This window comes from Myripristis murdjan, chromosome 2 (assembly GCF_902150065.1).
Source record: "Myripristis murdjan chromosome 2, fMyrMur1.1, whole genome shotgun sequence".
NCBI classification, from domain to species: domain Eukaryota; kingdom Metazoa; phylum Chordata; class Actinopteri; order Holocentriformes; family Holocentridae; genus Myripristis; species Myripristis murdjan.
The window spans coordinates 12762115-12786310 of record NC_043981.1 but is presented as its reverse complement, the minus strand read 5'-3'; the positions used below and the strand labels follow the sequence as shown (position 1 = coordinate 12786310).

At 39.9% G+C, this 24196-nt stretch overlaps 1 protein-coding gene across 7 annotated transcripts in view; it reads left to right on the top strand.

The window, feature by feature from the left end:
- The window catches only part of LOC115371742 (interleukin-1 receptor accessory protein-like 1), a 325316-nt gene that overhangs the window by 56045 nt on the left and 245075 nt on the right, over nt 1–24196 (top strand). For all 7 annotated transcript variants that reach the window (XM_030069302.1, XM_030069256.1, XM_030069271.1 and 4 more), the window contains one exon: nt 16834–16933. In XM_030069302.1, the coding sequence (XP_029925162.1) occupies nt 16834–16933 (100 nt within the window). The remainder of the gene's footprint in view (nt 1–16833; nt 16934–24196) is intronic.

Genomic DNA, 24196 nt, shown 5'->3' with positions numbered 1-24196 from the left:
GGGTGAAAAGGGCATTCTGTGTATAACAGATGCACTGGTGCTTATTAGTAGAGGCAGGTTTCATTATCTGGTAGGTTTATTTCAAATATGCACTTGAACTAAACTTTGAATAGCCATGCGAAATGTAAAGGGTATCAGTTGTATATCAGAATACTTCTCTGTGGTTAACCATGCACATTTCAGAACTACAACTACACAGGTGGACCGCACAGTTTTAGAATATATATATAGATTCATTAAACACTAAGTTGCAGTGGCATGGAGTGACCACCGGGGATTCAACTGGAAATTGAGTAATTATACTGAGTTACATAGTTGCTTTGCTATTTATTAGTTTTATGTATGTGTAGGTGTGGGGGTCTAGCAACAAATTTGTATGTTGGAAACAGTTTTTAGCATTTGTTTTGCTTTTTTCCAGCTTGGTGCCTGAGATTTGTGAGGTTTACAACATGACGTTGAAAAAATATCAGAAACTGCCTTTTACTTTGCTGTAATTGGTTTCATAAATTCTGTTACTCTCTTTCATCTGATGTGACAAACCCCTTCCATCCGGCACCAATGTAGGCTTAAACAAGCCATGAAAAGTATTTGCAAATAGTAATTGACCCAGGGCAGCTTTGCTCCGGTACGTAGGAGGATCTGAAGACATCACAAGCACCTCTTTTTTTCCCTCTTCCTGTCTTGATTGATACTTTTAATTTTCAAGGAGCTGTCGCCAAGGCCTATTGGCCTGGACTCTGCAATCAAGGGGCGGACAGTCAAAGGCTTTCAAATGAAAGAGTTCATTAATGTGGTGGGAAATAAGGGTTGTCTAGCTGTGGAACATTGGGTCTGAGCGAGGAGTGATTGGAGCAATTGATGAGGATTTGTGAGGAAGAGCGTTGGGGAGGAAGTTGAGAGGAGCATCTCAATCATGGTTATTAGATTACATTAATACTCCTCAGAGGGAAATGGAAATACTGGAAGCTGATCCAAATGTGTAAGCTTGTGAGTGTATGTGTGTATTTGTGTGTATGCGCACATGTGTCTGTATGTATGTGCAGGTGCATGTGTACAATTGCCTCCATCAATCATAAATGTTACACAATTCCTGCACCTACCGTTTCTGCTTGGCACTGTTCAATACTGTTCAGACTTATCGACTATTGTGAAATCTAAGTATCACCAGCTGTGAACTACATGCATAACTGAGGCTCTCCCAGTTAAATCTTTTGAAAAAATCCAATTCCCGTGAAGATGAGATTTCAGCCTCTTTCCCCATGCCTTGTTCCATTTTCCATTGCCTATTTGGCAATCATTGGGCATTGATCTGATACAAAGCTATTTATTTTTGTTGCAGGCCTCTCATCATGAATCGACAAGTATGGTAGATCAAGTAGATTACAATATGTCTGGCCTTGTCACCCTGCCCATACTAAGAAGAAGTGTGACTACGAAAGGATGAATACCAAAATTTTAGTTTGCCCTTGTCCCAAGCTCAGCCATATAGTTTACAAATATGTTTCATGGTTTATTTTAGCCTAGCAATGTGTCAAGTGCTTACAGTTTTCTACATAAAATACACTGTATATACATGTAAGTCCAGACAAGCAGAAGGAACTATTTAAAAGTCAATTTCGCAAGCTTTTCTGTGACTGTATACTTAGCCGACCTTGTGTGAGTTGCACTGTCCTGATGCAGTGAACCCTGCCCATTTGACACTCTAACCAGGTTAAAACAAACATTAAGAATAATTTGCAACCACATTTTGACCCAGGTCTGTCCCTGTTCATTCTTAAACTATCTGTTGAGACAGATTAGGAAGTAGTGGAGTCACTTGATTTACTTCAGTGACTTTCTAAAGACATCAAAGCCCGATATTCCTCAATGCTTGGGTCTGTGTTGTAGCTTTTCAGACAAGGTGAGACAAACTGTGACCAGAATGTGGTAACATCAATACAACCACACTATTATTGACGCCATGAGGGGGACTCCATGCGGAAGTGCCATAGACTCCAGTGATAAAACTCAGCTGTAAAAATACTATTTGAAGAGTAGTATTGAATGAAATGACAGAGATCATATTATTATAATTTCAAAGCCCTTATTAAAAGACTTTTAATGTGTTTAACTGTCGCTTTTTCATGATATAAAACGAATGGAGGCAAATGTCTGCTCTGCTGATCGACTCTCATTCCTACTAAAGCAATAAAACATAATTCAGCCATGGGAAATGTTTTACTGTAGCTACAGAGATGATTTCCAGCTGTGACTGTGATTAGCTTTACTCTTGAAATAGTATTTTTACTGTGGAGTTTTAACATTGGAGTCAATTGCATTTCTACATCTAATCCCCCTCATGACGTCAGTTAACTAAACATGACGCCGAGGTGAATACGGCAAATCTCCTGTTACTGTACTTCGTATACATCTTCCGTTGACAAATCTTCAAGAATTCACTTCATCCAGTTCATAATAGATTTCACTTCACGATGCTGCAGCCACATCAGCTTAGGTAAGTTCAGGTCAAGAGTCCAACTTAAGAGGCTTGCTTTGTCCGGCTTGAATGTGCTGCCTTTAGAGTTGGGTGGGTCACGGAATGATTGTAGCACCATTTGAAAGTGTGGCCACCCTGATCAGTTGCCGATGGCAGACTAGGCTGTGCTGAAAAATAAATGGCCTTCAAAATTGGCCCCCATTCACTTTGTGGCCCTCAAGCGCTCGGTGTGTCCTTCCCCACTGTTATTCAGCAGAGGGGTATCAAAACGCATTCTCTTCCCAGCAAATCATTTTCATGGGCCACTTATTTTTTAGACCTCGATCTTCGATAGATGTGAATGCCTCCGTGTACTGATATGAACCAAGTCAAGTGTCTGTGGCTGCAAGGAGGCAGACCAAGCTTTATTTACTTTGCGTGTGTGATGCCATTCCTATCCTAACAGCGCAACGCTTAATATAGCAATAAAAGAAAGGTAATGGAGTCATTTTCCTGCTGTCTCTTTACATTGTTGCTCAGAAAACATGCAGCGAATTCATGTGTGTGTGTCATGGGTAAGAAGTGTAGCATAAAGTTGAATATAATCAAAAGCAGTTGCAAAGTGCTTTAGTTCCTCATTTATTGCAACAGGAAATTCAAGCGCACAGGGTCAGCCACTGCATAGCACCCCTGGTGCTTAATGGTGATGCTGGTCAATTGTAACACATAGTAGAGATAAAGGAAAGAGGCAATGAAATACTTGTGTCCCACTTCCTCTGATGAAATAGCCATCCAAGGTGTGATCAATTCCCTTAATATATTTTTCTTTGCTTAGGGCCAGTGACGTTTAAGATGAGTGTTTCTTTTTTCTTTTTTTTTTTTTTAATCAGCAATAGAGTGAGAAATCCACTGCTGTGGCGAGAAGATGGAATTATCATTTTCATCCTTTTTCTCCAGCCGCGCTGTTTTCTTGCCATGTCTGGAGGTGATCCTATGAGGCCCATCCAGCCTAGAAAGATGAGGTTGATGTGTTTCAGATAGCTTTTAGAGAGATGTGGATAGAGGATGGAAATTGCATGCCAGGGGAAGCAAAATGAGCAATTTTTCCTCCCATTTCCCCTCCTCTCTCTGTTGGACCTTTGCTTACTCATTCATGAAGGTTTTGTTGTGACATTCCTTACAATGATATGGGGATACAAAGAGAGCAAAACCCAACATTTGTCAGCTTGCAGAAAAGGGGAGACCTCAACTACATTACTGTACAAGCCTGATGGAGTCACAGGCCGTATTCAGATACCAGAAGAGACACTTTGTCTTTTTTCCTTTGTTTAATGTTATCAAAACAACACTATAACTGCCATTTTTATTCACATTTTCATCTGCATTGTCAGTGGATTTCATTCATATTCAGGAAATTCAGCACAACCTTTCGTAAGACCAGTTAGGGGAGTGTAATTCTAAGTAAAGCATTTAAAGTTTTTATCCTGTGTCTTACATATATGTATGGGTGGCCCCAAATGGAATTAAACCTCCATCCCTGAGGTATTTGTGCTACGGTTGAGCCAATGAGCAAGGCGAAGCTACAAATATGGTAACTACATCAAGGGGTTAATAGTGAGTGAAATCAAGGAGCGCTTCATTAACATTAGCCATTAACTTGCAAGACCTGCTGCAAGTAGTATTTGCAGCTAATTCTAACCATTTATTGTAGCTCGCCTCTTGTACCAGATGGGTTTTATATACAACACCAGGACAGATAAAGGATAGTAAATTGACATTCACATCCTTTCCTGATTGTCTAAATTTTCTTAATGTGACACTTCATGGGGCAAAACCTACCTGTCTGGCAGCTAAGTTGTTTAAAACCAACTCTTGAAAGTATTTTCAAATTTGACCCAGTTCTGTAACATGTACCACTGAACACCTTCAGCCAGTTATATTACCCAAGGATCAACTGAGTTGATCATTTACATACTGATTTCCCAGTTTCTGTAATGATCATAATAATTGTGTGCTGCCAAGACATCTTTTAAATTACATGTGATGGTGCTAGCTGTGTGCCTTTTCCCCGGCCAAAGAGTGGGTCTTTTTCCCCCCTGCTGCAGCAGACCCATAGAGACCAGCTCTCAACAGGGTTCTTGATTTATGGGCCACTTTACAAGAAGGGCCTAGGGACACCACACTCCTCGTCCTCCGATATTGAATCTCGGCTGCCTAGTATGGAGATGTGGGTCGTCTGTTATTGTGTGAAAGCTTATTTGCATTGTGCCGCTAAGCTCTCAGTGGTAACTACAGCATGTCTGCCCACCTCACCACTTAAGTTTATTTTTGGTTGCAGGGCGGTTTGGCATTCAGACATGTAGGGGACGTTTTCAGAGGAAAAAAAGGGGGTGGGGGCCTAAAGGCTTGCCTGTTGAGGTGTGTGTTTGTGTATGAGGGCTGGGCAATTAAACAAATTGCCCAGCCCAACAATTTTCAATGGCGATTTTTGCCTTAAATTTTTGGATAATTGATATAAATTTTTCCTGCATTCTGTTTTTTAATGGTGCTCTTGTTTTGTTGGGTTGTAAATCGAGGACACTCCTTTCCTTTGTAGCAGTGTGCTTTTCCCCTCCCTAAAAGGCTATGGCATGTTTTGTTCAGCTCAAGCCAAAATGACGAAAAGAGAGTCTTTAGTTGACGAGAAAGGTATAACCGATTCATTTGTTTGGAAATGCTACTATTCGCAGTTGCTTTGTGGTAGCCTTGCTATTTTTAAATAACGTAGCTTTCCCTGTAGTGAGCTACTTTTTCCACCACGTTGTAACATAGCGCAACCAAACAACGATGAAAAGAAGAGGACAGCACAACTCCGACTGGCCAACTCATGGTACCTGATCAATGCTTTGCAGTTGTGATTAAAATATCCAAGGGAGTGGGAGACAAAGTCATGATTTTCTTAATGCATAAACAAGACTAGAGATAACTTCCTCATGGCTGCTCTGCTTACTTCAGTGAACAAACACAGTTTTACGCTTCTTGCTGTTACTCATTACCTTCTCTGCTTTTACACCGCTCACGCTGCTGTGACACACACCCCATATGCCCCCAAGTTACACACACCCTTCAATATGGCACCTGTAGCTACCCTCCGCTTACAGACCTGCTGTTTTGCTGCCCAGTGTGATAGGCAACTTTAGAAATGTCTGCTTGTTTCAAAACATTTGTTTGATAAAAGCGGACATATTTAACATTATTAACCCAACTTCCCTCCACTCCACCATTAGACAATCATATTTGTTTCACATCAGAACTCAAATATCCATTAAATAGAAGTGATCTATCACCAAACAATAAGGGAACAAAAAACACAGAAATGTAAAGCCCCCTTGATTTTCTCCACTACAGTGATATTCAGTTATATTTAAAGTTCAAGGAAATCCACTGCTAAAATGACATTATTTTTTTGAGTTCAGTAAATGCATGGTGTTTCCAAAGTCAGTGAGTAATCTTGTTGAGTAATTGTGATCCCAGTATTGACCAAAATAATTATTTTTGCCATAATTGAGCAACTCTATTGTTTTTGTGTGTTTGACTACTTCTGCTGTGTGGTTATGAACCCTTTCAGTACACAGACAAACAGTGATTTGCCAAGTGCTCTTTGTTTCTCACCTCAGTCCCCCTGCCCCTGTGAGGAGAAGCATGTGTTGTGCTTTGTTTAGTTTGAATTTTCACTCTAATGCAACACGGACTTTGCCTGCTATTCCATATTTAAATCCAGCAGACCAAGGGCCACATATATCCATCATTAAAATTTAAATCAGGTAGTTTTCTAACTGTCATTATGGAAATGCTATATAGTTAAGTGGCTTAGGCATTCATTATTAATGAAAGCTGAACTTGTGTATTTTCAAGTGGTGGATGACATTCACACATCCGGTCACACGTGTTAACTATACAGTTTCAAGCACGCTTGGCTGTTAGAAAAAAGGACTTTTATCGTTATTTGTCTGAAGGTTTAATTTGTTTCGCCTCTGTGGCTGTTGGCTGGGTGAGTTTGCCCTGCGTCTGGATCAAGGTTGTTGTTCCCAGTGGTTGATTTGTTAAAATTCAGCGAGATAAATGCATGGCAGCCTTAATGGTTATAGTTGCTGTAGGGGGCACGTTTTTTTAACTTGTGTTAATAATCTGACAGTCCTCTTTCTTTCCCCCTTAAATCACTCCCTGCCTTTGCCCCTTACACACGACACTGTTTTCAACCCAAGTGATTTAACAGCCTGGTGGTATTGCCAGGACATTGTATTCTTCTTCTGTTTTTTTTTTTTTTTTTTTTTTTTTGTGCAGGTTTCTATTTATAACCAGTGTTATGCCACTGCTATTCTTCTTTGTTACAACTCCTGTATGCTTTTTCTTGTTGTAAAAGCAGACGTGCCGCTCTAATACTAGAGGAAGTTGGACTGATGTGCCTCCTTTAATAACAGAGGAAGATGTGTCCAAAGGAATGTGACCATATTTGAAACTGAAAGGTTATGGAAATCTCTGTGCGTGTGTGTGTTGGGGTGTGGGGGAGTCTGAAAATAAACAAGATATATTATAACATTTCTGCATTACTCAGAGTTACTTAGGCATAAACCAACAATAATAATTGTATAATTGCTCTAATTATTATAAGGGATTTACAGCTAAAATCCCATGCACTCAAGGTAGGAAATAAACCTGCCAACTCTCGCATAATATAGGGAAATTAAAGGGTCAGTAAAAATGCAGTACAAATAAAAAAAAATGAAGACCATTATCTGTATCTCAAAAGTCAATCCAGTAGTAATATTAGGCATAACAGTTAAAAATACACTCAAACGTTATTAATTTGACTGCAAAGCTGGCCAAATCAATAAACAACCAGCAATTTGGGTGCTTGTGTAACATATTAATCTTTTAAATTATAAATATCTCTGCAAATACAAAAGTTAGAAACATTCATTAACAATACGAGCAGCCAAACAACATATGAAAGTACTTGCATAGTTTTATGAATGCACACCCTGAACTTAAGGAAGGAAAAAAAGACAGCATCAATTTGGCAGGCTTCTCACTGCGGGAAACAGTCAATCAACTGAGAAGCTCCTGACGCGCAAGTCCATGACTCTGACGTAGTGACGGAACGCGGACAGGGTTTATTACAGATTGTGTGTGTGAGAGAGATAAGGAAGGAAATGTGTCGGCCTGTAAATTTCTCATCATTGGCACTGGAAGCTTCAGCCTTTGATTGATGAATTGTCATGCTAACGCAGTTGATTTTATTTTTCACTGGGAATGTTACTCTACTGCTGCTGCGGTTGGATAAGTTAGCGCTAATGTTAGACTTCAGATACTCCTGCTGCACAAGGAGTTACAGGTGCCATTTGGACCAGCAAGGATGCTTCCTCCCAAGGTGAACCCCCTTTTAAACGCTGACCCCAGACTGCGCTGAGCAGATTGATTGACATCTGGAGTAGTGATCAAGCCAGGAAAAAAAAAAAAATAGGCACGCATTTGAGTTCACACGACTTCCCTGACTCTGTTACACAAAGAACCTCCAGCTAATCCAAGTCAATTGATGCAGGGCTTCTCACGCAGCTGCTGTAAGAATAAAGCATGAGTTGGGTTATTTTTAAAAGTGAATCCAACAGATCGGCAGCGAAGAGACGAGCTATTTGAAAGAGACAATTTTTGTCGCCTCCACTTTCATGTGCAGTGGCTGTGCAGCACTGGTGATGGTAATTGCATAATGCTTGAATAATGCAACTGTCAAAACCTCAGTACAGCCCTACAAACGCTGTGTATGTTTGGCATGATCTGGGAAATGGATTGCCTGTATCCTGTTTATAAGAGCAGTCTGTTTTGAGCCTGATAGCATCCCTTCAAGGTGCAAAAACCAATGACTGTTAAGAGATCTGTGATGTAGCCACATAGCAGAATCATCAGTGTTAATTTCACTCTGCATGCGTAAAAGATCAGCATTATGCTGGTGTTTATATAAATACACACCCATCAGAGTTAATTTAACACTTTAAGATAGCTTTGAATGGTCATCCCACAGCTATATCAGCACCATGAGCAAACAAAATCTCTCCAGTCTTTGCCAGCTTAAAATTGTTTCCACTGAAAAATCAACATTTTAAATTATAACTCAGTTTAACCTATTTCCTTTGACAAGTAGATCTTTACATTATCTATTGTGTTGCTATATATTTACTTTGTGAGGTCCCATAAATTTGTCCTCAGTGAAAATGATTTCAGCTCATCAGTTTTCTGGATGCTTTATGTGCTAGTGGTGTGACAATTTTGTCTTATTCCCCTATTACAAAATTAGCTCATTAGTTCATTCATACTGTTGCACAATCTAAACAGCAGAGCCAGTCACATCAGTAAAATTCATCATCAGTAACATCAGGACATGGTATGAAAAATGTAAGATAGATGTTTGATCTGGTTTGGGGGGAATCTAAGTTGTGTTATTTCCCAGTTATTTCTTTTTTGCTCCTCAGTGTGTATCCGTGCAGGGCAGCTTGAAATCTCATGATAGCGCTTGCATGATAGTTGCTCTCTCTTCACCCGCTCTTCTTCTGCTTTTCCCAGCATTCCTTCATCCTCTCTTCCCCTTTCACCTCTTCCTCTCAGAGATTCAGCCGAGCTCTCCCTCAGTCCCCTCAGCCATGGCCTGGAATATCCAATGAGAGAGCTTCGTTCATTTAATGTCAGCCTTATTTTCCTGACAGCCAAGCAGGATAAAGAAGCTGGTTAGCAGGCAGCTCAGGGAATGGGACTGAGAATTGGACATGACTGCTGTGGCAGTTTGTGTACATGTGTGCGTGCATCTGCACACATATATGTGTGCGTTTGTGTGTGCATGTGGGTGTATGAGTGTGTGACTGTGTATCTTTTCCGCAGAATTCATTAGAAGTGGCTTTTGCCAACTTGACTGGTGGCTCTCAACTCCTAAACCAAAAAATAAAATAAGAAAAATGATACGTCTGCTATATTTCACCAGTATACGCTTTTGTCACTGATAGTTTCCATAGTGCAATTTCAACAGTGCAGTTGTAAAGAAGCTACATGCTGTTTCATTGTATAGCCAATAGTGCATTTGGCCACATGTTAATTTAATAAGCAGACCTGTATTGTTCCCATGGGAGGCATTTTGAACTTATCATGCTTAGTGTGGAAAATTGTGCAGAGCCACCGCCCAGCTAAGTCCTGCTGCTGTGTACGCCTAAAAGATGTACATCATACAGTCATTAGACATTGGGCCAGGGTTCCCAAATTCCACAAACAAAAATACGGAACGCCCTCGGGAATGGAGACATTATGTCATAGCATTTGCTGTATGCCTACAAATAGCTAGGGCTGTACACGACTTACAATTTCCAGATTCAAGTTAGAGTGGGCCTTTCATTATGACAAATAAAATCCTCTCCTGCTCCTACCGCGCACGTTTTCCGTTTGGCTGCTTTCACCAGCATTGGATAGCAGTCCTCATTTTTCTTCCCCTAGCTCAGTGGACGGCCCAGTGGATGGCTTCAGTACTGTCCTCCACAGTTCTCCAGTTAATCCACTTACTTGTGCATTGACCACTTAAACATACATTAAACATATAATATTTTCATTTCCTATTGCAATATATTTCCTGTGCATTTTTAAGAGACTGTGTCTGGTTTTATTGTTATATTGCAATTCCCAGTAACTAACAGGGCAGCTTCGACCCCACCTTCTGAATTGACTGCAGAGGTCTGTGACTCATATTTGACTTTAAATCTTTCAGGGGACAGGCCTACAAATAACCTAAAATTTGACTGATGATGTGCCAGTTATTAGTTAATAGTCCTTACAATCAAAATATAGCCACACAAAAATTTGCTGTATAGTAAATATTGTAAAGGGATTTGTAAGTGGAATGCATCATAACAACAACATAATTGAGATAATCTTCTACTGCTGTCAGGTGTATCACAGCAACACTGTTACTCACTCTGCTCATAGGCAGTGAGAGAAAATAGAGATGTGCAGCTTCTTTTTTGGTAGTTGTGGAACAGACTAGCTGCGCTCTTTTTGTACGCCAAATATGCCAATGGCACACCGGGTAGGCTGTGTTGGAAACTCTGTTTAACTGAAATCGCCCGGTCATGTGCCGCTTCCCCCTCTTGAACAAGGCGGTGAGACTGGCAGATGCATCATCAACAACGAGAAAGCACTGCAAACAGAAAAGCACATGGTTTGCAACAACCAGGAGTAAGCGATTTTATTTTGAAAAGTATTACCTAAAATACAGTGCGTCTTACTACATTTCAGTATGAAGATGTAGTTTAGAATATGATGGAATAAAATGTTGTTTATGTGACTATGCCATTGTTAACTTTCACATGGGGGCCAGTATCATGTGATTTCTAAACCAGCTGACTGTTTATACTCAATTTCAGTGGTTTAGCAGTCCCACACCTGTTTCTTTAAAAACAAACAAACAAACAAACAAACAAAAACAACAACTTTGTAATCAAACAGCGCAGGAGGGTTTCCTTCTACTACAGTTTTTTCTTCAATCAGCTTGATTTAACAATCTAATTTGGTCTTTCCTATGCACTTTTACTGATGTGATTCTGAAAAATATGGAGCAAACTCATCCCTCATAGATCCAATACAATGTCTCTTTTTGCATCCCAATCAAGGAACCTTCCTGCATTTTACAGAATGGTTGTCAGCCCTAGATTATACAAACATTTATCTTTTTATTTTTACAGGGCACCCACAATTAAGTACATAACACTGAAGTTCACACAGCAGCAGACCAAATGGATGCGTCTAAGCCTTGGATGGAAATTAGTTTAGGTAGCAAGTTAGTAGTTAACGAACTATTTAACTTGCTGACTTCCATGCTAAACTTAGGCAGTAATAATTTTTGTCACTCAGGCCCTCTTTACACAACAACAGTTCTGATGAAAACGGAAAACTTATTCCTTTGTGTTTTTAAAAAGTTCCATGTTTATACAATAACGCTGTGAGAATGAACCTCGTACACACGGATCCGCAAAAACAACTACAACAAATGCTGTAGTGTGCATGCCAGGCCAGTGGGTGGCGGTATAACTTTACAATGTAACACCACAGAGTAGCACCGCACGCCTGCGTACAAATGCTTTGGCGGTGCGGCGTTGTTGTTGTTTTCCTGTTCGCGCATGGCTGAAAACGTCATAGTCATGTGCGAAGTGGGGCTGTGTTGTCATTGTTTTCACAAGAATTTCATATTGCCAGTTTACACAGTGGCGGGTAAGTGGTGTTATCAGAAAATTCCACTCTGGAACCCGGTTTCAAAAGTTTGCGTTTTCAAGCACCTAAAACGCAGCTGTCGTGTAAATGAAAGGCCAAACCGCAACAAAAGTTTACCATTCTTTGTGAAAACCGTTGTCGTGTAAACGGCACCTCAGAGTGCTCATTGGTTGGTCTGACGGAAGTCTTCACTTGAAGTAACACATACGCCAGTCATTGTCACACTAAATTTGATGTGAATCCAAGGATTAAGGTACCATGGATTAAGGTCAGGGTATAGAGAGTATGTCTTTATATAGCTATATGTAAATGTCTAGTTTTCAGCCTGAGCAAAGAAAGACAAATTACTAATAGCCTAATTTATGTTAGTAAATTATTACACACTGTGGCTCCACATGGACATTTTTTTTTTTGTAGAAAAAGGATTTCAGGGTGCCCCGGTGGCTCACCGGTAAAGCGCGTGCACCATTTACCAGGGCTTAGTCCCAATCGCAGCGTCCGGGGTTTGAATCCGACCTCAGGTCCTTTGCTGCACGTCGTTCCCTCTCTCTCTCTCCCCTGCCTTTCCTGTCTATCTCTACTGTGACTGTCAAATGAAGCAGAAATGCCAAAAAAAAAAAAAAAAAAAAAATCTTAAAAAAGAAAAAGGATTTCAGTTTTCATAATTCATCCATAAATTGGGCACGTGGCACGTTCTGTTTTTGGACTAACTGTTGCTTGGCAGTAAATGAGCCACATCTGGGGTTTCACACTAATGCAGAGAAAACTTTATTTCAAGACATTTTCCATGTTGTGCATGTTCAAGGAAGTGGATTGAATTGCAGAGGCAACCTCCTTTCCCTCACTTTTTACCCTGTGAGTGTCAAGAACATAGAGGCTTGTGGATACAGAGTTATTAGATAATCTAAAATGTAATAATTCAGTGTGGAGAGCACAGAATCATGTGGGTGTGTGTGTGTCAGCCAAGGGTGTAAGGGCTTAAAAGTGTTCCTCACAAATAGAAATGTTAATAACTCACCAGGCGAAGTAGATATCACTTTTTCCAACTTGAGGTAGGAGGAAGGGAGAAGTCAGAGAGGTCGGTGAGGCAGGGAGAGAGAAGGTGGTGAGAGAGTGAGGAAGTGAGAAAGAGAGAGTGCGAGGGTCAGTGCTGCTGAAAGTGTACTAAGTTGGATTTTTTTTTCCTTTGTGACACAGTTCTCATGTTAATCAGTGAGGACAGCAAAAATCTAAACAGTCATATTATCACATTGGCCTGAATATAAGACCTTGATTACAATATAGTGCTCCTTTGCAACACCAGTTTTTTGGAAAAATAAGACTTTTTTAGAGCAAATCTTGTTTTTAATATAAAGAAAAACATTTGACCAAAATAAATAAATCATAGAGAAAGAAAGGTAGGCTGATTTACTGCATATTTTTGATTAATCAAAACCAAACCATCAGAACACTGCAGTGCATTTAAAAGTGAATGTAGTCTAACTGTAGACTAGTGCAGAAACTAATTTGAAGCAAAACTTTAAACAAATCTGACTGGGAAAAAGCCTAGATTGGAATTAAATAGAGGGGAAAAAATGAAAATAAAAATAGAAAGAAGCTGACTTCTTTAGCCTAACTCTTTTAAGCTACAGGCAACTTGGCTGGAGTTGTCTCTTTGGAATTTTTGCTTTTTTATTTATTTATTTTTTTTAATATTACTCACAGAGGTACTGTGCATTGCTGTGTTCACTCTCACTATTGTCACTCTCTTGGCTCTTCTCTCTCAGCTCCTCCCACCAAGCGTTGTCTTCACCGCTGACCTGACTGGCACCATGTCGGCACCTGCTGTTTTGATTTCATAATGACATAGTCGTTGAGTCCTTGCATATAGGTCAACCTCACTTTTTTCTGATTTCCAGATAAACATATTGTCTTATATTTATGGTATTTCAATTGCAATCTAGACGGCATGGATCAGTGGAGCAAATTGGGACCCACGGCTCTGTGATTTACATGCGACAGTGTATGTAAATGCTCAAATTGGAATTTGCTAGCATCACAATGTTTTGGCGCCCACAGCAGCTTGTCAGTGTTATCATGGAGGACAACAATACTGAAGAATGGGAAGGAAGCAAAATATCTGAGTTAGTACTTAAGGAGGCGCCGCAGATCAGTCAAAACTGGAAGGCACACACCAAAACTGAAGTGTGAAATGTGTTCAAAACAAGCAGGAAAAGTGTAGGTGCACAAAGAAATATGATATCTTTTGTTATTGGCTTTTAAACATCGCTGTCAGTTCATCTCGGTATCGGATATGAGTTACATCCTAGATATGAACAGTTATCCAGAAAAAGTCAGATATGAGCAACAATTCAGAACAGGGCATGAAGGCCTGCGGTGTGAATGTAGCCATCGAGACAGTGTGTGTGTGTGTGTGTGTGTGTGTGTGTGTGTGTGTGTGAGAGAGAGAGAGAGTGTACAAGTTAGAGTTGAAATGAGAATTGTGCATAAATCATCATCTCCATATCCATCTGGAAAGCTGTAGTAATGCAGTAAAGCCTCGGTCCTTGATTGCCGAAACTGTTTGCACGCGAGAAAGAGAGGGAGATGCATTCCTCAGGGCTAACTCCGAGCCCCAAGAGTGCTGAGAGTGCCCCATTTCTCTTGCTGAACCTTCCTGGAAAGTAATTGAATTTTGGATGAATCCAGTGAGGAGGAAACCCTGTCAGGGAGGGCAGAAAAGAGGATGCTTGAGGAGAAAACAATCAGAGAATGAAAGGCAACTGACAACACCTTTTGGATGAGCTTTCCTTTGATGAATGGCACGCTATGCACGGGATGCTTGGCAGGATAAGCTTCTGGGGCTGGATTTTTCAGCGAGGATGTCTCTTGTTTTTGAAGATTTCCTAAGTTTTCGACACGCCACTCCTGTTCATTTGTTGAAGATTGGTCACTGTGTTCTCGCTTTTCCTGCTCTTTTGTGTCCCTAATTATATCTCTGACAGACATCTTTACTGGCTCTTTCACTAAAGAACACATCGTGACTATAATAATTTTGACACCCGATGTATGATGTATTGGTAACAAATTATTTATTGAGTGTCTGACCTTTAAAAGCCCTTGAGTGTCACACAGTGTTTCCTCATTTAATAGGTGGCAGTTTTCTTTAATGCATTTCATCAGTTCCATGATGAAATATGAAGATATTAAAGAAAGATTCAACCATATTTTCTGTTATGGGAAACCTGCTAAGCTGTGCACATCATATTCCTAGGTCTGAAAAAGAAAGCTATGAGATGGTAGTTTTAGAGATTCAGTTCTATACATTTGCATGCTATACCTTCTGTTAAAAAAAAGTAATACTAAGTCAGAATCAGACACAAGTAGTAGATTTCCCAATAAGTTTGGAGAGAAAAAAGTGTGATCAGTGTCCCTTGAAACCACTTAGTGAAGGCTGGCTTCTGGAGCCATTTCCCCATCAATGGCTATGCACAAGCTTACAGCAAAGCACTATGTTGTGTTTTCATTTGTAATTCTTTAATATATTTAATCCCCTAATCCATAATTATTGCTCTCTCTATACACACACATGCGCAGATAGACATCTGATCAGTCTACCCAACAGAAGATGACTTATTTGCTCATCAGTATCACAAACCAAGGCATATTTCCCTGCTATAATGAGCACTACTGCTCAGTATCAACAAAATTAATTACCATGCATCACGGGAACACATTTTTAACCTTTTCAGTGTTAATGTGTGTTAGCTTTGATGTCTAGCAGTTTGGGATATCACTGGGAGCTGTAGGGACACTGAGCAGAAATGGTGATTCAGTCGTTTCTGCTCTGTTTTGACCAAAGAAAGAGACCATAGCTTTTGTGCTAATGTTGCAGACTTGCACCCAGCATGGAAAACTAATTAAAAAGATAAGATTTTTGTGTGGTGGCGTGTAGCTTTTTTGAGGTGGCATTGGTTGCAGTGAGCAAGGGCTGACAACAATAGCCCTTTGACGATGGGAAAATGGCTATGTCGCCATCTGGCCTCTTGCCAGTTTTGCATGCCTCTATGACTGTCTCAAGGCTTATTATGGCTTTTCAGGGTTTCCCCTCTAAGGCTTTCTGGTGCAGCTTTGTGGAATCTATGTGAAGAATCTTTTGTCGTGACTCAAATGCCCATGTAAGTGCCCTTGTAGCCTTTGTGGGCAATTTTCTGAGCCAAGAGAGATAGCACTTTGCCTGCAGCAGGGACAGGAATTAGTAGCCCAAACAAAATCAATGTGCATTTCATGAAGTGTTCAAGAAGGAAAAAAATCATGAAAGAATACTGTTGGCTCACAAAGTTCCAGATGGGGAGTGCGGCTGACAGGGATTCAGAATGGAAATGGGGACTCACAAGGTGCTACTTTGGGAATGGGATTTGCAACGTTCCAGTATGGGAATGGGACTTCTGGCAATAAGGACAGGGAATGGGGCTCAGGCCGGTTCTCAGAAAGAAAGTTGGACTCATGATGAGAGAATTACACCTGTGAAAACTACTGAAATGCCATGCCAGCTCCCGTTATTGATCACTCCACAATTGTGATTGTCATCTACAATATTGGTAGTCCTGGGAGAGTGTAATCTGTTGTTTTGCACAACCTCATACAGCTGCTCTAAACAGTGCTCTGCAGAGAAATATCCTGACTGAGGTGGACAGTCGATCATGTCATGGAACTTTAGAGGAAGGTACGATTAATTTTGCTGGTGTTTGGCAAAGCGACAAAGCCAGGTTCACCTTGTTAGTGATGTGTGTCTACATTTGTATAATGGACAGTCCAGGCTTGATGACAGCCACAAGTCTAAATAAGACAAAAAGATTGGAGACTATGAGTTGCTCATTAGTTATTTGGATTTAAAGATTTTGTGCAGCAGTTGACCTCAGGTCTTGTAAAAATGACATTTATTGGCTCACAACCTGCAACGATTTTGTGTTTGAGGCTTGATCTGAGTGCACTGAACTTGCAGCACCCCCTCCCAGTCATTATCCATGATTTATTTGAGGCTTAAGACTCATTCAGGGCATTCACAGCTTGCCTCAGAGTGGAGTAATGACTGAAACTTTCCTTTTGTTTCCTTATAGGACTGGTTGAAAAAAAAAATGAAAGTTCCCATTGCTCTCCTTATCCTGCTGTATGCCGTCGTGGTCCATTGCCTGAAAGTGGTGTCAAAGAGAGGCTCAGGTAAGTCTTTGCTTTTCCTCATGTACCTAATTTTTGTGGCACGTTAGTCCTGTCTCCTTTCTATCATACTGAGAGAAAGTTCTGAAAAATAATGGGAAACATTATAATGAAGCAAAAATAGCAGCTGGTTTATTTACAGTGTCCCACAAATTTGCAGCTAAAAGCATTTCAGAATGTTTGTGTGAGCATGGCGCATTCTTTTCTCTGGTACACTGATTGTTACGGACGTTCGATTCCCTGGAACAACCTACAAAGACTTCTGATTAGCACGGCTCTTTTCTGCCTGAAAGCACAAACTGTGTTTCAGTCAACAGTAGAGGGATCACATTGCCTCACACTGTTGTAGATTGGGACATCAACATGTGATGATGAAAACCAGAGCTGTCCTTTCTTTTTAACAGCTTGGAGTTTAAATTTGCAGACACTCCGTTATTCAATTTGAGATTGAGTTAATGACAAGAGTTGAGTCACTGTCGGAATATGTCGGTGTTGATCTTTGCAGATCAACTGCATGGTGTAATCTTGCTTTAATCCTTTGCAGGAGGATTATCAGAATGCTGTGACAGTTGTTTACTCTTGCAGTATTTGCAACGTACATCTTAGTCATATGAGAGAACAGATAAACTGTATGCATTACAGTTATGAGGCATAGTGCTGTTAATTCCACATAAGGTACACGGGCAGTCTATTAGTGTGCAAAGTTGGCGTTTTGAATAATCTCTTTTGTCTTTATTATCTGTTTAGCTTTAATCCCCTCTCTCGGAGTGAAGACAGTTATCTCATGTAGTGACTTTTCAGTTTCTGTTTTGAGCTGCATTTTCTTTGAGTATCTTAGTCTTTAGTGTTTTAACACAATGAAGGTTCTCACAACGTCAAACATGGAACAAAAAAGCCCAACTGTAGCCATTGTAGGAAAATCCATCTGGCTAGATTTTTTTTCTGCACTCTTTCTCCAGCTTCAAGAAGAATTATTTAGGAAACCTGCAACACAAGGGCAAAGATGCAGACTGGTGGAAGATTTTCAATAGCTAACATCGAGTTTGAAGAAAATCTTTAGCCAGTCTGTTTTTTTTTGTTTTGTTTTGTTTTTTTTTCATTATCCAAAGGCTGGTGGTGTTGGTATTCTTACACAAGCATATTAGACACAGGTGCAGTAATGTTCCAGGGCTCATCAAAGGGTTTTCTGCTTTTCCAGCAGAAGTCCCAATGGGCTATCTCGTAGGATGCTTCACGAGCCATTGCCTGGGGCAAGGATTTGAAATGTGTCCGCTGATAAATGAACACCCCATCCAAGCCAGACCCCCATCCTTTGTTCCTTCTCTTTAAGATTGTACGGCTTTATTAGTAGTCATGCTGGTTCCGTGTATGAGCACTATTGTGAATGGAGCCATGTAAAATGAAAGCCAGTTTTAAATTGCAGTGTTTTCATTTTTTATGGACTGAAAAGAAGCTGGTGGGTGTGGGAGCTTGAGAAGCATTTTTCCAAAGTTGATTTAGAGCATGCTGTGACCATTTTCATGTTGCAAGTTCAGGATTTCATTGTTTTCAGGCCTAATGTTGTGTGGTTTGGCTGTAATTTCTTTGTAGATTGTAAAAAGTAAATAACTACACTTGTAGCTCAATTTAAGACGCTAATCTGAAATAGCACCATGGCCTCCTATGTTGAAAAACTACTTCCTCACGCTTGGTTTTGTTTGCAAGGTACAATATTGGATTGAAGGAATTACCACTGTGCAGTTTATTAAAGGCCCATTTAAACAAGGACTAACATTATGTGGCAACAACTTTCAAAACTTTCAGATCATGACGCTATGAAACTTTACTTCACATAACCTAGTCAAATTTATTTATTTTGAATTTATATCTGAATTTCTAAATCATTTGAGCAAATTGCTGATAATCTGTACAAAGCCTGCCAAATTGGGTATTCCCAGCCTCTGCAAACATGTAGTGTGTTTTGTTTGAACCTTTGTTGAAACAATTTACTGTAGACAGTCAAACCTCTAAGTATCAACCCATTAAAGGAAATTAAATCATGACTTGATTGACTCCCTCAGGGACAATGAATTCACTATCTCGCTCATGTTCTCTAGGATCACGCTTGCATACACAAAGCGCCACACACACACACGCACACACACATACACCAGAACCCCCTGTGCAATGATACATGTGCGCCACTATTATCTGTAGATTAATAAATTCAGAACACCCGTCTTGGAGTAGTGCTTTGTCTGCATTTGTACACAGGCGGAACAGTGCAAAAACTTACAATGCACATAACAGCATATCTCATACTAATCCTCGCCATGCATATGTAGGAGAACATATCCATTTGTCCTCCACCATTTTCCCTCTTTGTTGTAGAATGCTGATATGGCCTCAATGGTTGGATGAACAACATAATTATGTATATTTTTGCTTCATACAGCACATCAAGTTAGATGTTTAAGGGAAAATATACTGTAGGATACTCTTGCGCTATGAATCTATCATCTGTCCATCATGATCCGTGCTTTCTAGGATTTATTTTGTGGTGAAATGTACAAATGTACTCTTTTGGTTTACTCACTTTCGCTCAACCTGTCTCATCTGCTTTGACTTGAGTTGCTGATTTCCTGCAGTAATTCAGCTACATTTAGCATTCCTCTTAATGCTCCTGATTTCAGCTGTTAGATGGTTTGTCAGTCAAGAAAACGTGAGCTGCGTCCCTGAATGATCGCACAGCATGTCTTGTAGCTGCATTGCCCTCTGGTCCAGACTTCTGTCAGTGGAGAAACTGATACCTCTGCCTTCTTTATAATGATCTCTACCTGTATCATTTTTGAATGTTGGTGCAGAATGAATTCCTTTGCTCTTTGACTTGAGAGACTGACACAAAAATGTTGATGTTTTTAGATTGGAAATTATGTCACATTGTTGATGTTTGGCCAGTTATTTTTTGGGAATAAGCAAAATGCATAACCAGACAACAAAGCAGGCCCAGACATCGCCATTACTGCAGCTATTAACCAGTGTTAAACAGTGTAAACTGTTTTAATATGCATTTGTCATTATATGTAGGGCTTTATATTTCAGTCACTGAAAAATCCATGCCCTTGTTTGTGGTCCACATGCACATGACAGTATGATCGATGAATATGATGACAGTGGTCAAAATATTGAAGAAGTGGGCTTGTGACCACATCGTTGCCTGTTTGGATTCCCAGGCTGACTGGGAAAATCAGTGTGGTGAAAGTTAACGAGTGACACTCTGTCCTCCTTCAGCAATTACTGTCAAGTTGTCCCCCAGCAACACACTTAACAGTGAATTGCTTCATTGGAAGTGCTCAGTGACCAACAGCAGAAGACCACAGTTGTACCTGGCAGTTTCCAGTTATGAATTTACATAACTGTAGGAATGTAACACAAAGTTTCCAACATTGTGAGAAAAGAGAAGTGTGCTTAGCAACAACCTTAAAATTAACATCTATTCCCACCAACAATCAAAAATGTAGAAACTTTTATATTAGGAGATAGTCATGTCCCAGCTTTTTGCAAAAAGTGACGCCTATTATTAGTAAAAGAATTACAATTTTTATCCAAGCAGAAGGGAAGTTAACTCTTGCCCAGATTGAAGTTAGCTGTTGAGAAATTGGATGTGTATTTCCAGCTATCCTTGGTCATTAAAACAAAAATCTTGCTCTTTGTAAATGGGTGGTGATGGCATTATTGTCTAACACACAATCAGCTCCCCTGTCGGCTGCTTCTGCTTTTACAGTACAATAGATGCTTAGAAAAGCCGTATGAGAAATCCCTAAAAGTGCCTGTTTGGTTACTTGGCAGTGAGCTGAATGGACTGCAATCCTCTAGCTGTGCACCAGGCAGCTGCAGTTTACTTTCAACTGGCATGATGGGATACAGACTTAAGGGTTCACATGGGGTTTTACCTCAGACTCCTCTGAAGTAATAACTTCAAAGGTATGCATTTATTCTTTTATCACCCCTGAACATGGATACAATCAGTGTGAGAAGGGGCTTCTAAGGTGATGGAGAGAGCCTTTAGGTAGAACTGAATACAAAATAGAATAATAAAGAGTGTGTGCAAATATAGTACAATATCCATTTAACAGGATGAGCCTTTCCTACAGTTTCTACCAGTCACAATATTTCATGGTCGTCACCATTCTTATTTGCTGAACAATTGCACCCCACTACATCATGTATTTTTTCCTTTGATATTTAGTTAAAGTCAATACAATTACAGATACTTTGCAGGCATTAAGCGAACCCTGTTCTCTGTGAATAATCACTCTGGGGACCATTGCAGCACACAGAATGGTGTCCCCAGTGAAATTTCGCCAAACTGGAAACTTCTCCTATAACCTTGAGAAACCTGTTTTCTATTGCCCAACTTAAACATTTTTGTTGGAGAAATCTCATCTTTATGTATGTTGTCCAGGTCTGTTCACAAGTGCAGCCCAAAGGTTCAAGATGGTACCATTAGGCCTGTCGCGATATGCGATTTGTTGGTTAATTACACGGTAAATTTAGATGAAGTCGGTAATTTTTCTGATCTCGATTAATTGCCACATTCACGTGCGTTTCTTTTCCTTGTCTCTCTCTACCAGAGACCAGACGACAAGAGCGTTCACTGTCGTGCGTTGTCTGTCAGCGAGGCGAGTTGGTTCATTAGCGTAATGAACGGAGGGAACGCTCTTGTCGTCCAGTGTGTTTGTCTCTGTGGTGGGGTGGGGCCATGGGCTACACAGTGCGATCCTTGTGAGGTAGAGACGAGGCGGAGAAAAGAGCGAACGAGAACAACATGGAACTTCTTCCAAAACCAAATGCAACAGCCCCCGTGTGGGATTGTTTTGGATTCAAAGCAAATGAGAGAGGGGAGCCCAGTAATCTGGACGAGCCGGTGTGCCGCGTTTGTTTTAAAACTATCCAAACTAAAAGAAGAAATAGCAACTTCAGTGCACACCGAAAGCACCACCATCCCGCACAGTTTTCCCAGTCAAGTGTTGACTGTTAAGGAATGTTAGTCTCTATCCCTTTCTGCTACTGTTTAATATTTATCTATGTATTGTTTACAAAGACTTGATCATCCATTTTATTCGTTGTTTTGGTTGTGTGTAGTTTTTGAGTGTTTTTTTCTTAATAGAGAACAAGTCTTTTTTTTATATTGTTTTAGGTTTTTATTCAAGTACAATTTTGATAAGAGACTGAGAGTCCATTTCAATGTTTTTGGTTGTGTTTTTTTTTTTTTTTTTTTTTTTTATTACAGTGCATTTTTTGTTATCAGGGCCAGTTAGTCATTTTTTTTGTAGTCATAAGGTCTTTATTTATTTATTTTGGTATTTTTACGTCTTATTTATTTTGGATAGGCTATTTAATTTTTCTTTTTTACATTTTTAAATATTCTTGTTGAGTAAATGTTTATTTCTCTTCAAAAGGGTGTACTGTGATCATTATGCCTTTATTATCATAATATAAGTTTAAAGAATGGTCTGAAAATGTCAAAATTACAACAATAATAAAAATGGTCTTAAAAGTACAATATTACGCAATATTATCGCTTATTGCAATCATTTCTGACACAATTAGTCGTACAGCAAAATTTGTTATCGTGACAGGCCTAGGTACCATTCCTTTTTCGCGTATTTCTTGTCTGGGAATTTTTGAAAATTGGGGGCATGACGATCAAAAGCTGGAAAGCAGGTTTATTGCTGCCCCCTTAGTCCAACAGTGAAAATATACAAAAACAACATAAACCATGTTTTAACTTGGGCCGCAGTGGTCGAGAGTAGTAATTTCTGGAGATTCTCAATGCAAAGCCTCTCGACTCACACCGTGTGCAGTGGTTGGTGCTAGTCACAAACGAGGCTAGCATTAAACAAGACATCCAGGGGCTTTTTCAGTGATTGAACAAAGATGCAGGGTTCTTGTTGATCCTTAAAAAGTCTTAAAAGGCATTGAATTTATTCATCTAAAAATAAGGTCTTAATTGGTATTAAAATATCTCAAATCAATCTTTCAAAAGTCTTGACAGTCTTAACAGTTTAACCTCAACTTGAAACAAAACTTTGTTCCAAACAATGATGGAAAGAAAAAAAAAAACTAAAATTATCACCCAAAAGACCACAGCTGCATAAAATTGTAAAGGAAACAGCTTGTGTGCTTTTTGGTGTCTTTAGTGCAGATTTTCCATCCCAGTTGTGACAGTACAAGAAGCATAATTGAATATTTTATATTCATTAAAACTCATGCGCCTTAAACACAACTGTTAACAGATGTCCCCCTAGTGAACACTGATGACCGTTGTAGATTCACTACCATATTTCTTGACATTGATTGAGACAAATTTAGCCTCTGTCCTCCTCTCTGCTGTACAGTCATTAGTCCCCATTTCTTAGCCAGACATTGATGAGTCCCCAGACAAATGATGCTTACCTTTCCACAATCTCCCAGTAATTCTAGCTATATATTACCCATAACACACACTCACTCCGAAGGTGCTGTTCTGGCGCTCACATTTACGTAAAAAGCCTTTCACTGACATGTCTTCCCATTCGGAAATGGAATGCAGTTTCCCTCTCTGCCTCTGGTTTCTATTAAGGATGGTCCGAGGGCCCGGCATGTCACTCTGATGAAGAGTAGCTGTAAATAAAACAAGCCACCGCAACAAGACCTTGGTTCCCATTAGACAGCAGCCGCTCATCATCTGTCTCTCCCTGTGTATTTACCTAGGCCCACAACATTTCATACCTTGCCACATAAATGTGTATATATGTATGTATATATGTATGTATATGTATATATGTATGTATGTGTGTGTGTGTGTGTGTGTATATATGTATATACACGTGTGTGTATATATTCTTTTTGCTCTTGCAAGAAGCATCAAGGACATTCTGACACTCAATTAAATTCACAGTCCTCACACACATCGCGACTCACAACTCAGGGAGGATGTCAAGATTAATACGTCAGTGAAGGGATGGAATCTTCCTCCACATTAATGGGGCTACTCACAATTTGGCCAATAATAAGGGCCCTCTTAATTGGACAAGACAGTGATTCCTAACAGGGGACGTCAGCGCACAGCACAAATTCAATTATGGTGAGCCACTTGACTTTGTAATTGATATTAAAGGACGTTAAATATGGCAGCAAGCTGTCAGTAAGAACTCTGGCCAGTCCTCTTTGAGAGAGAAAGGGCAAAACTGAAGTGACCCTTTCCATTGTATCGTGTGAAAACTACTATATGCAAGACAGTTC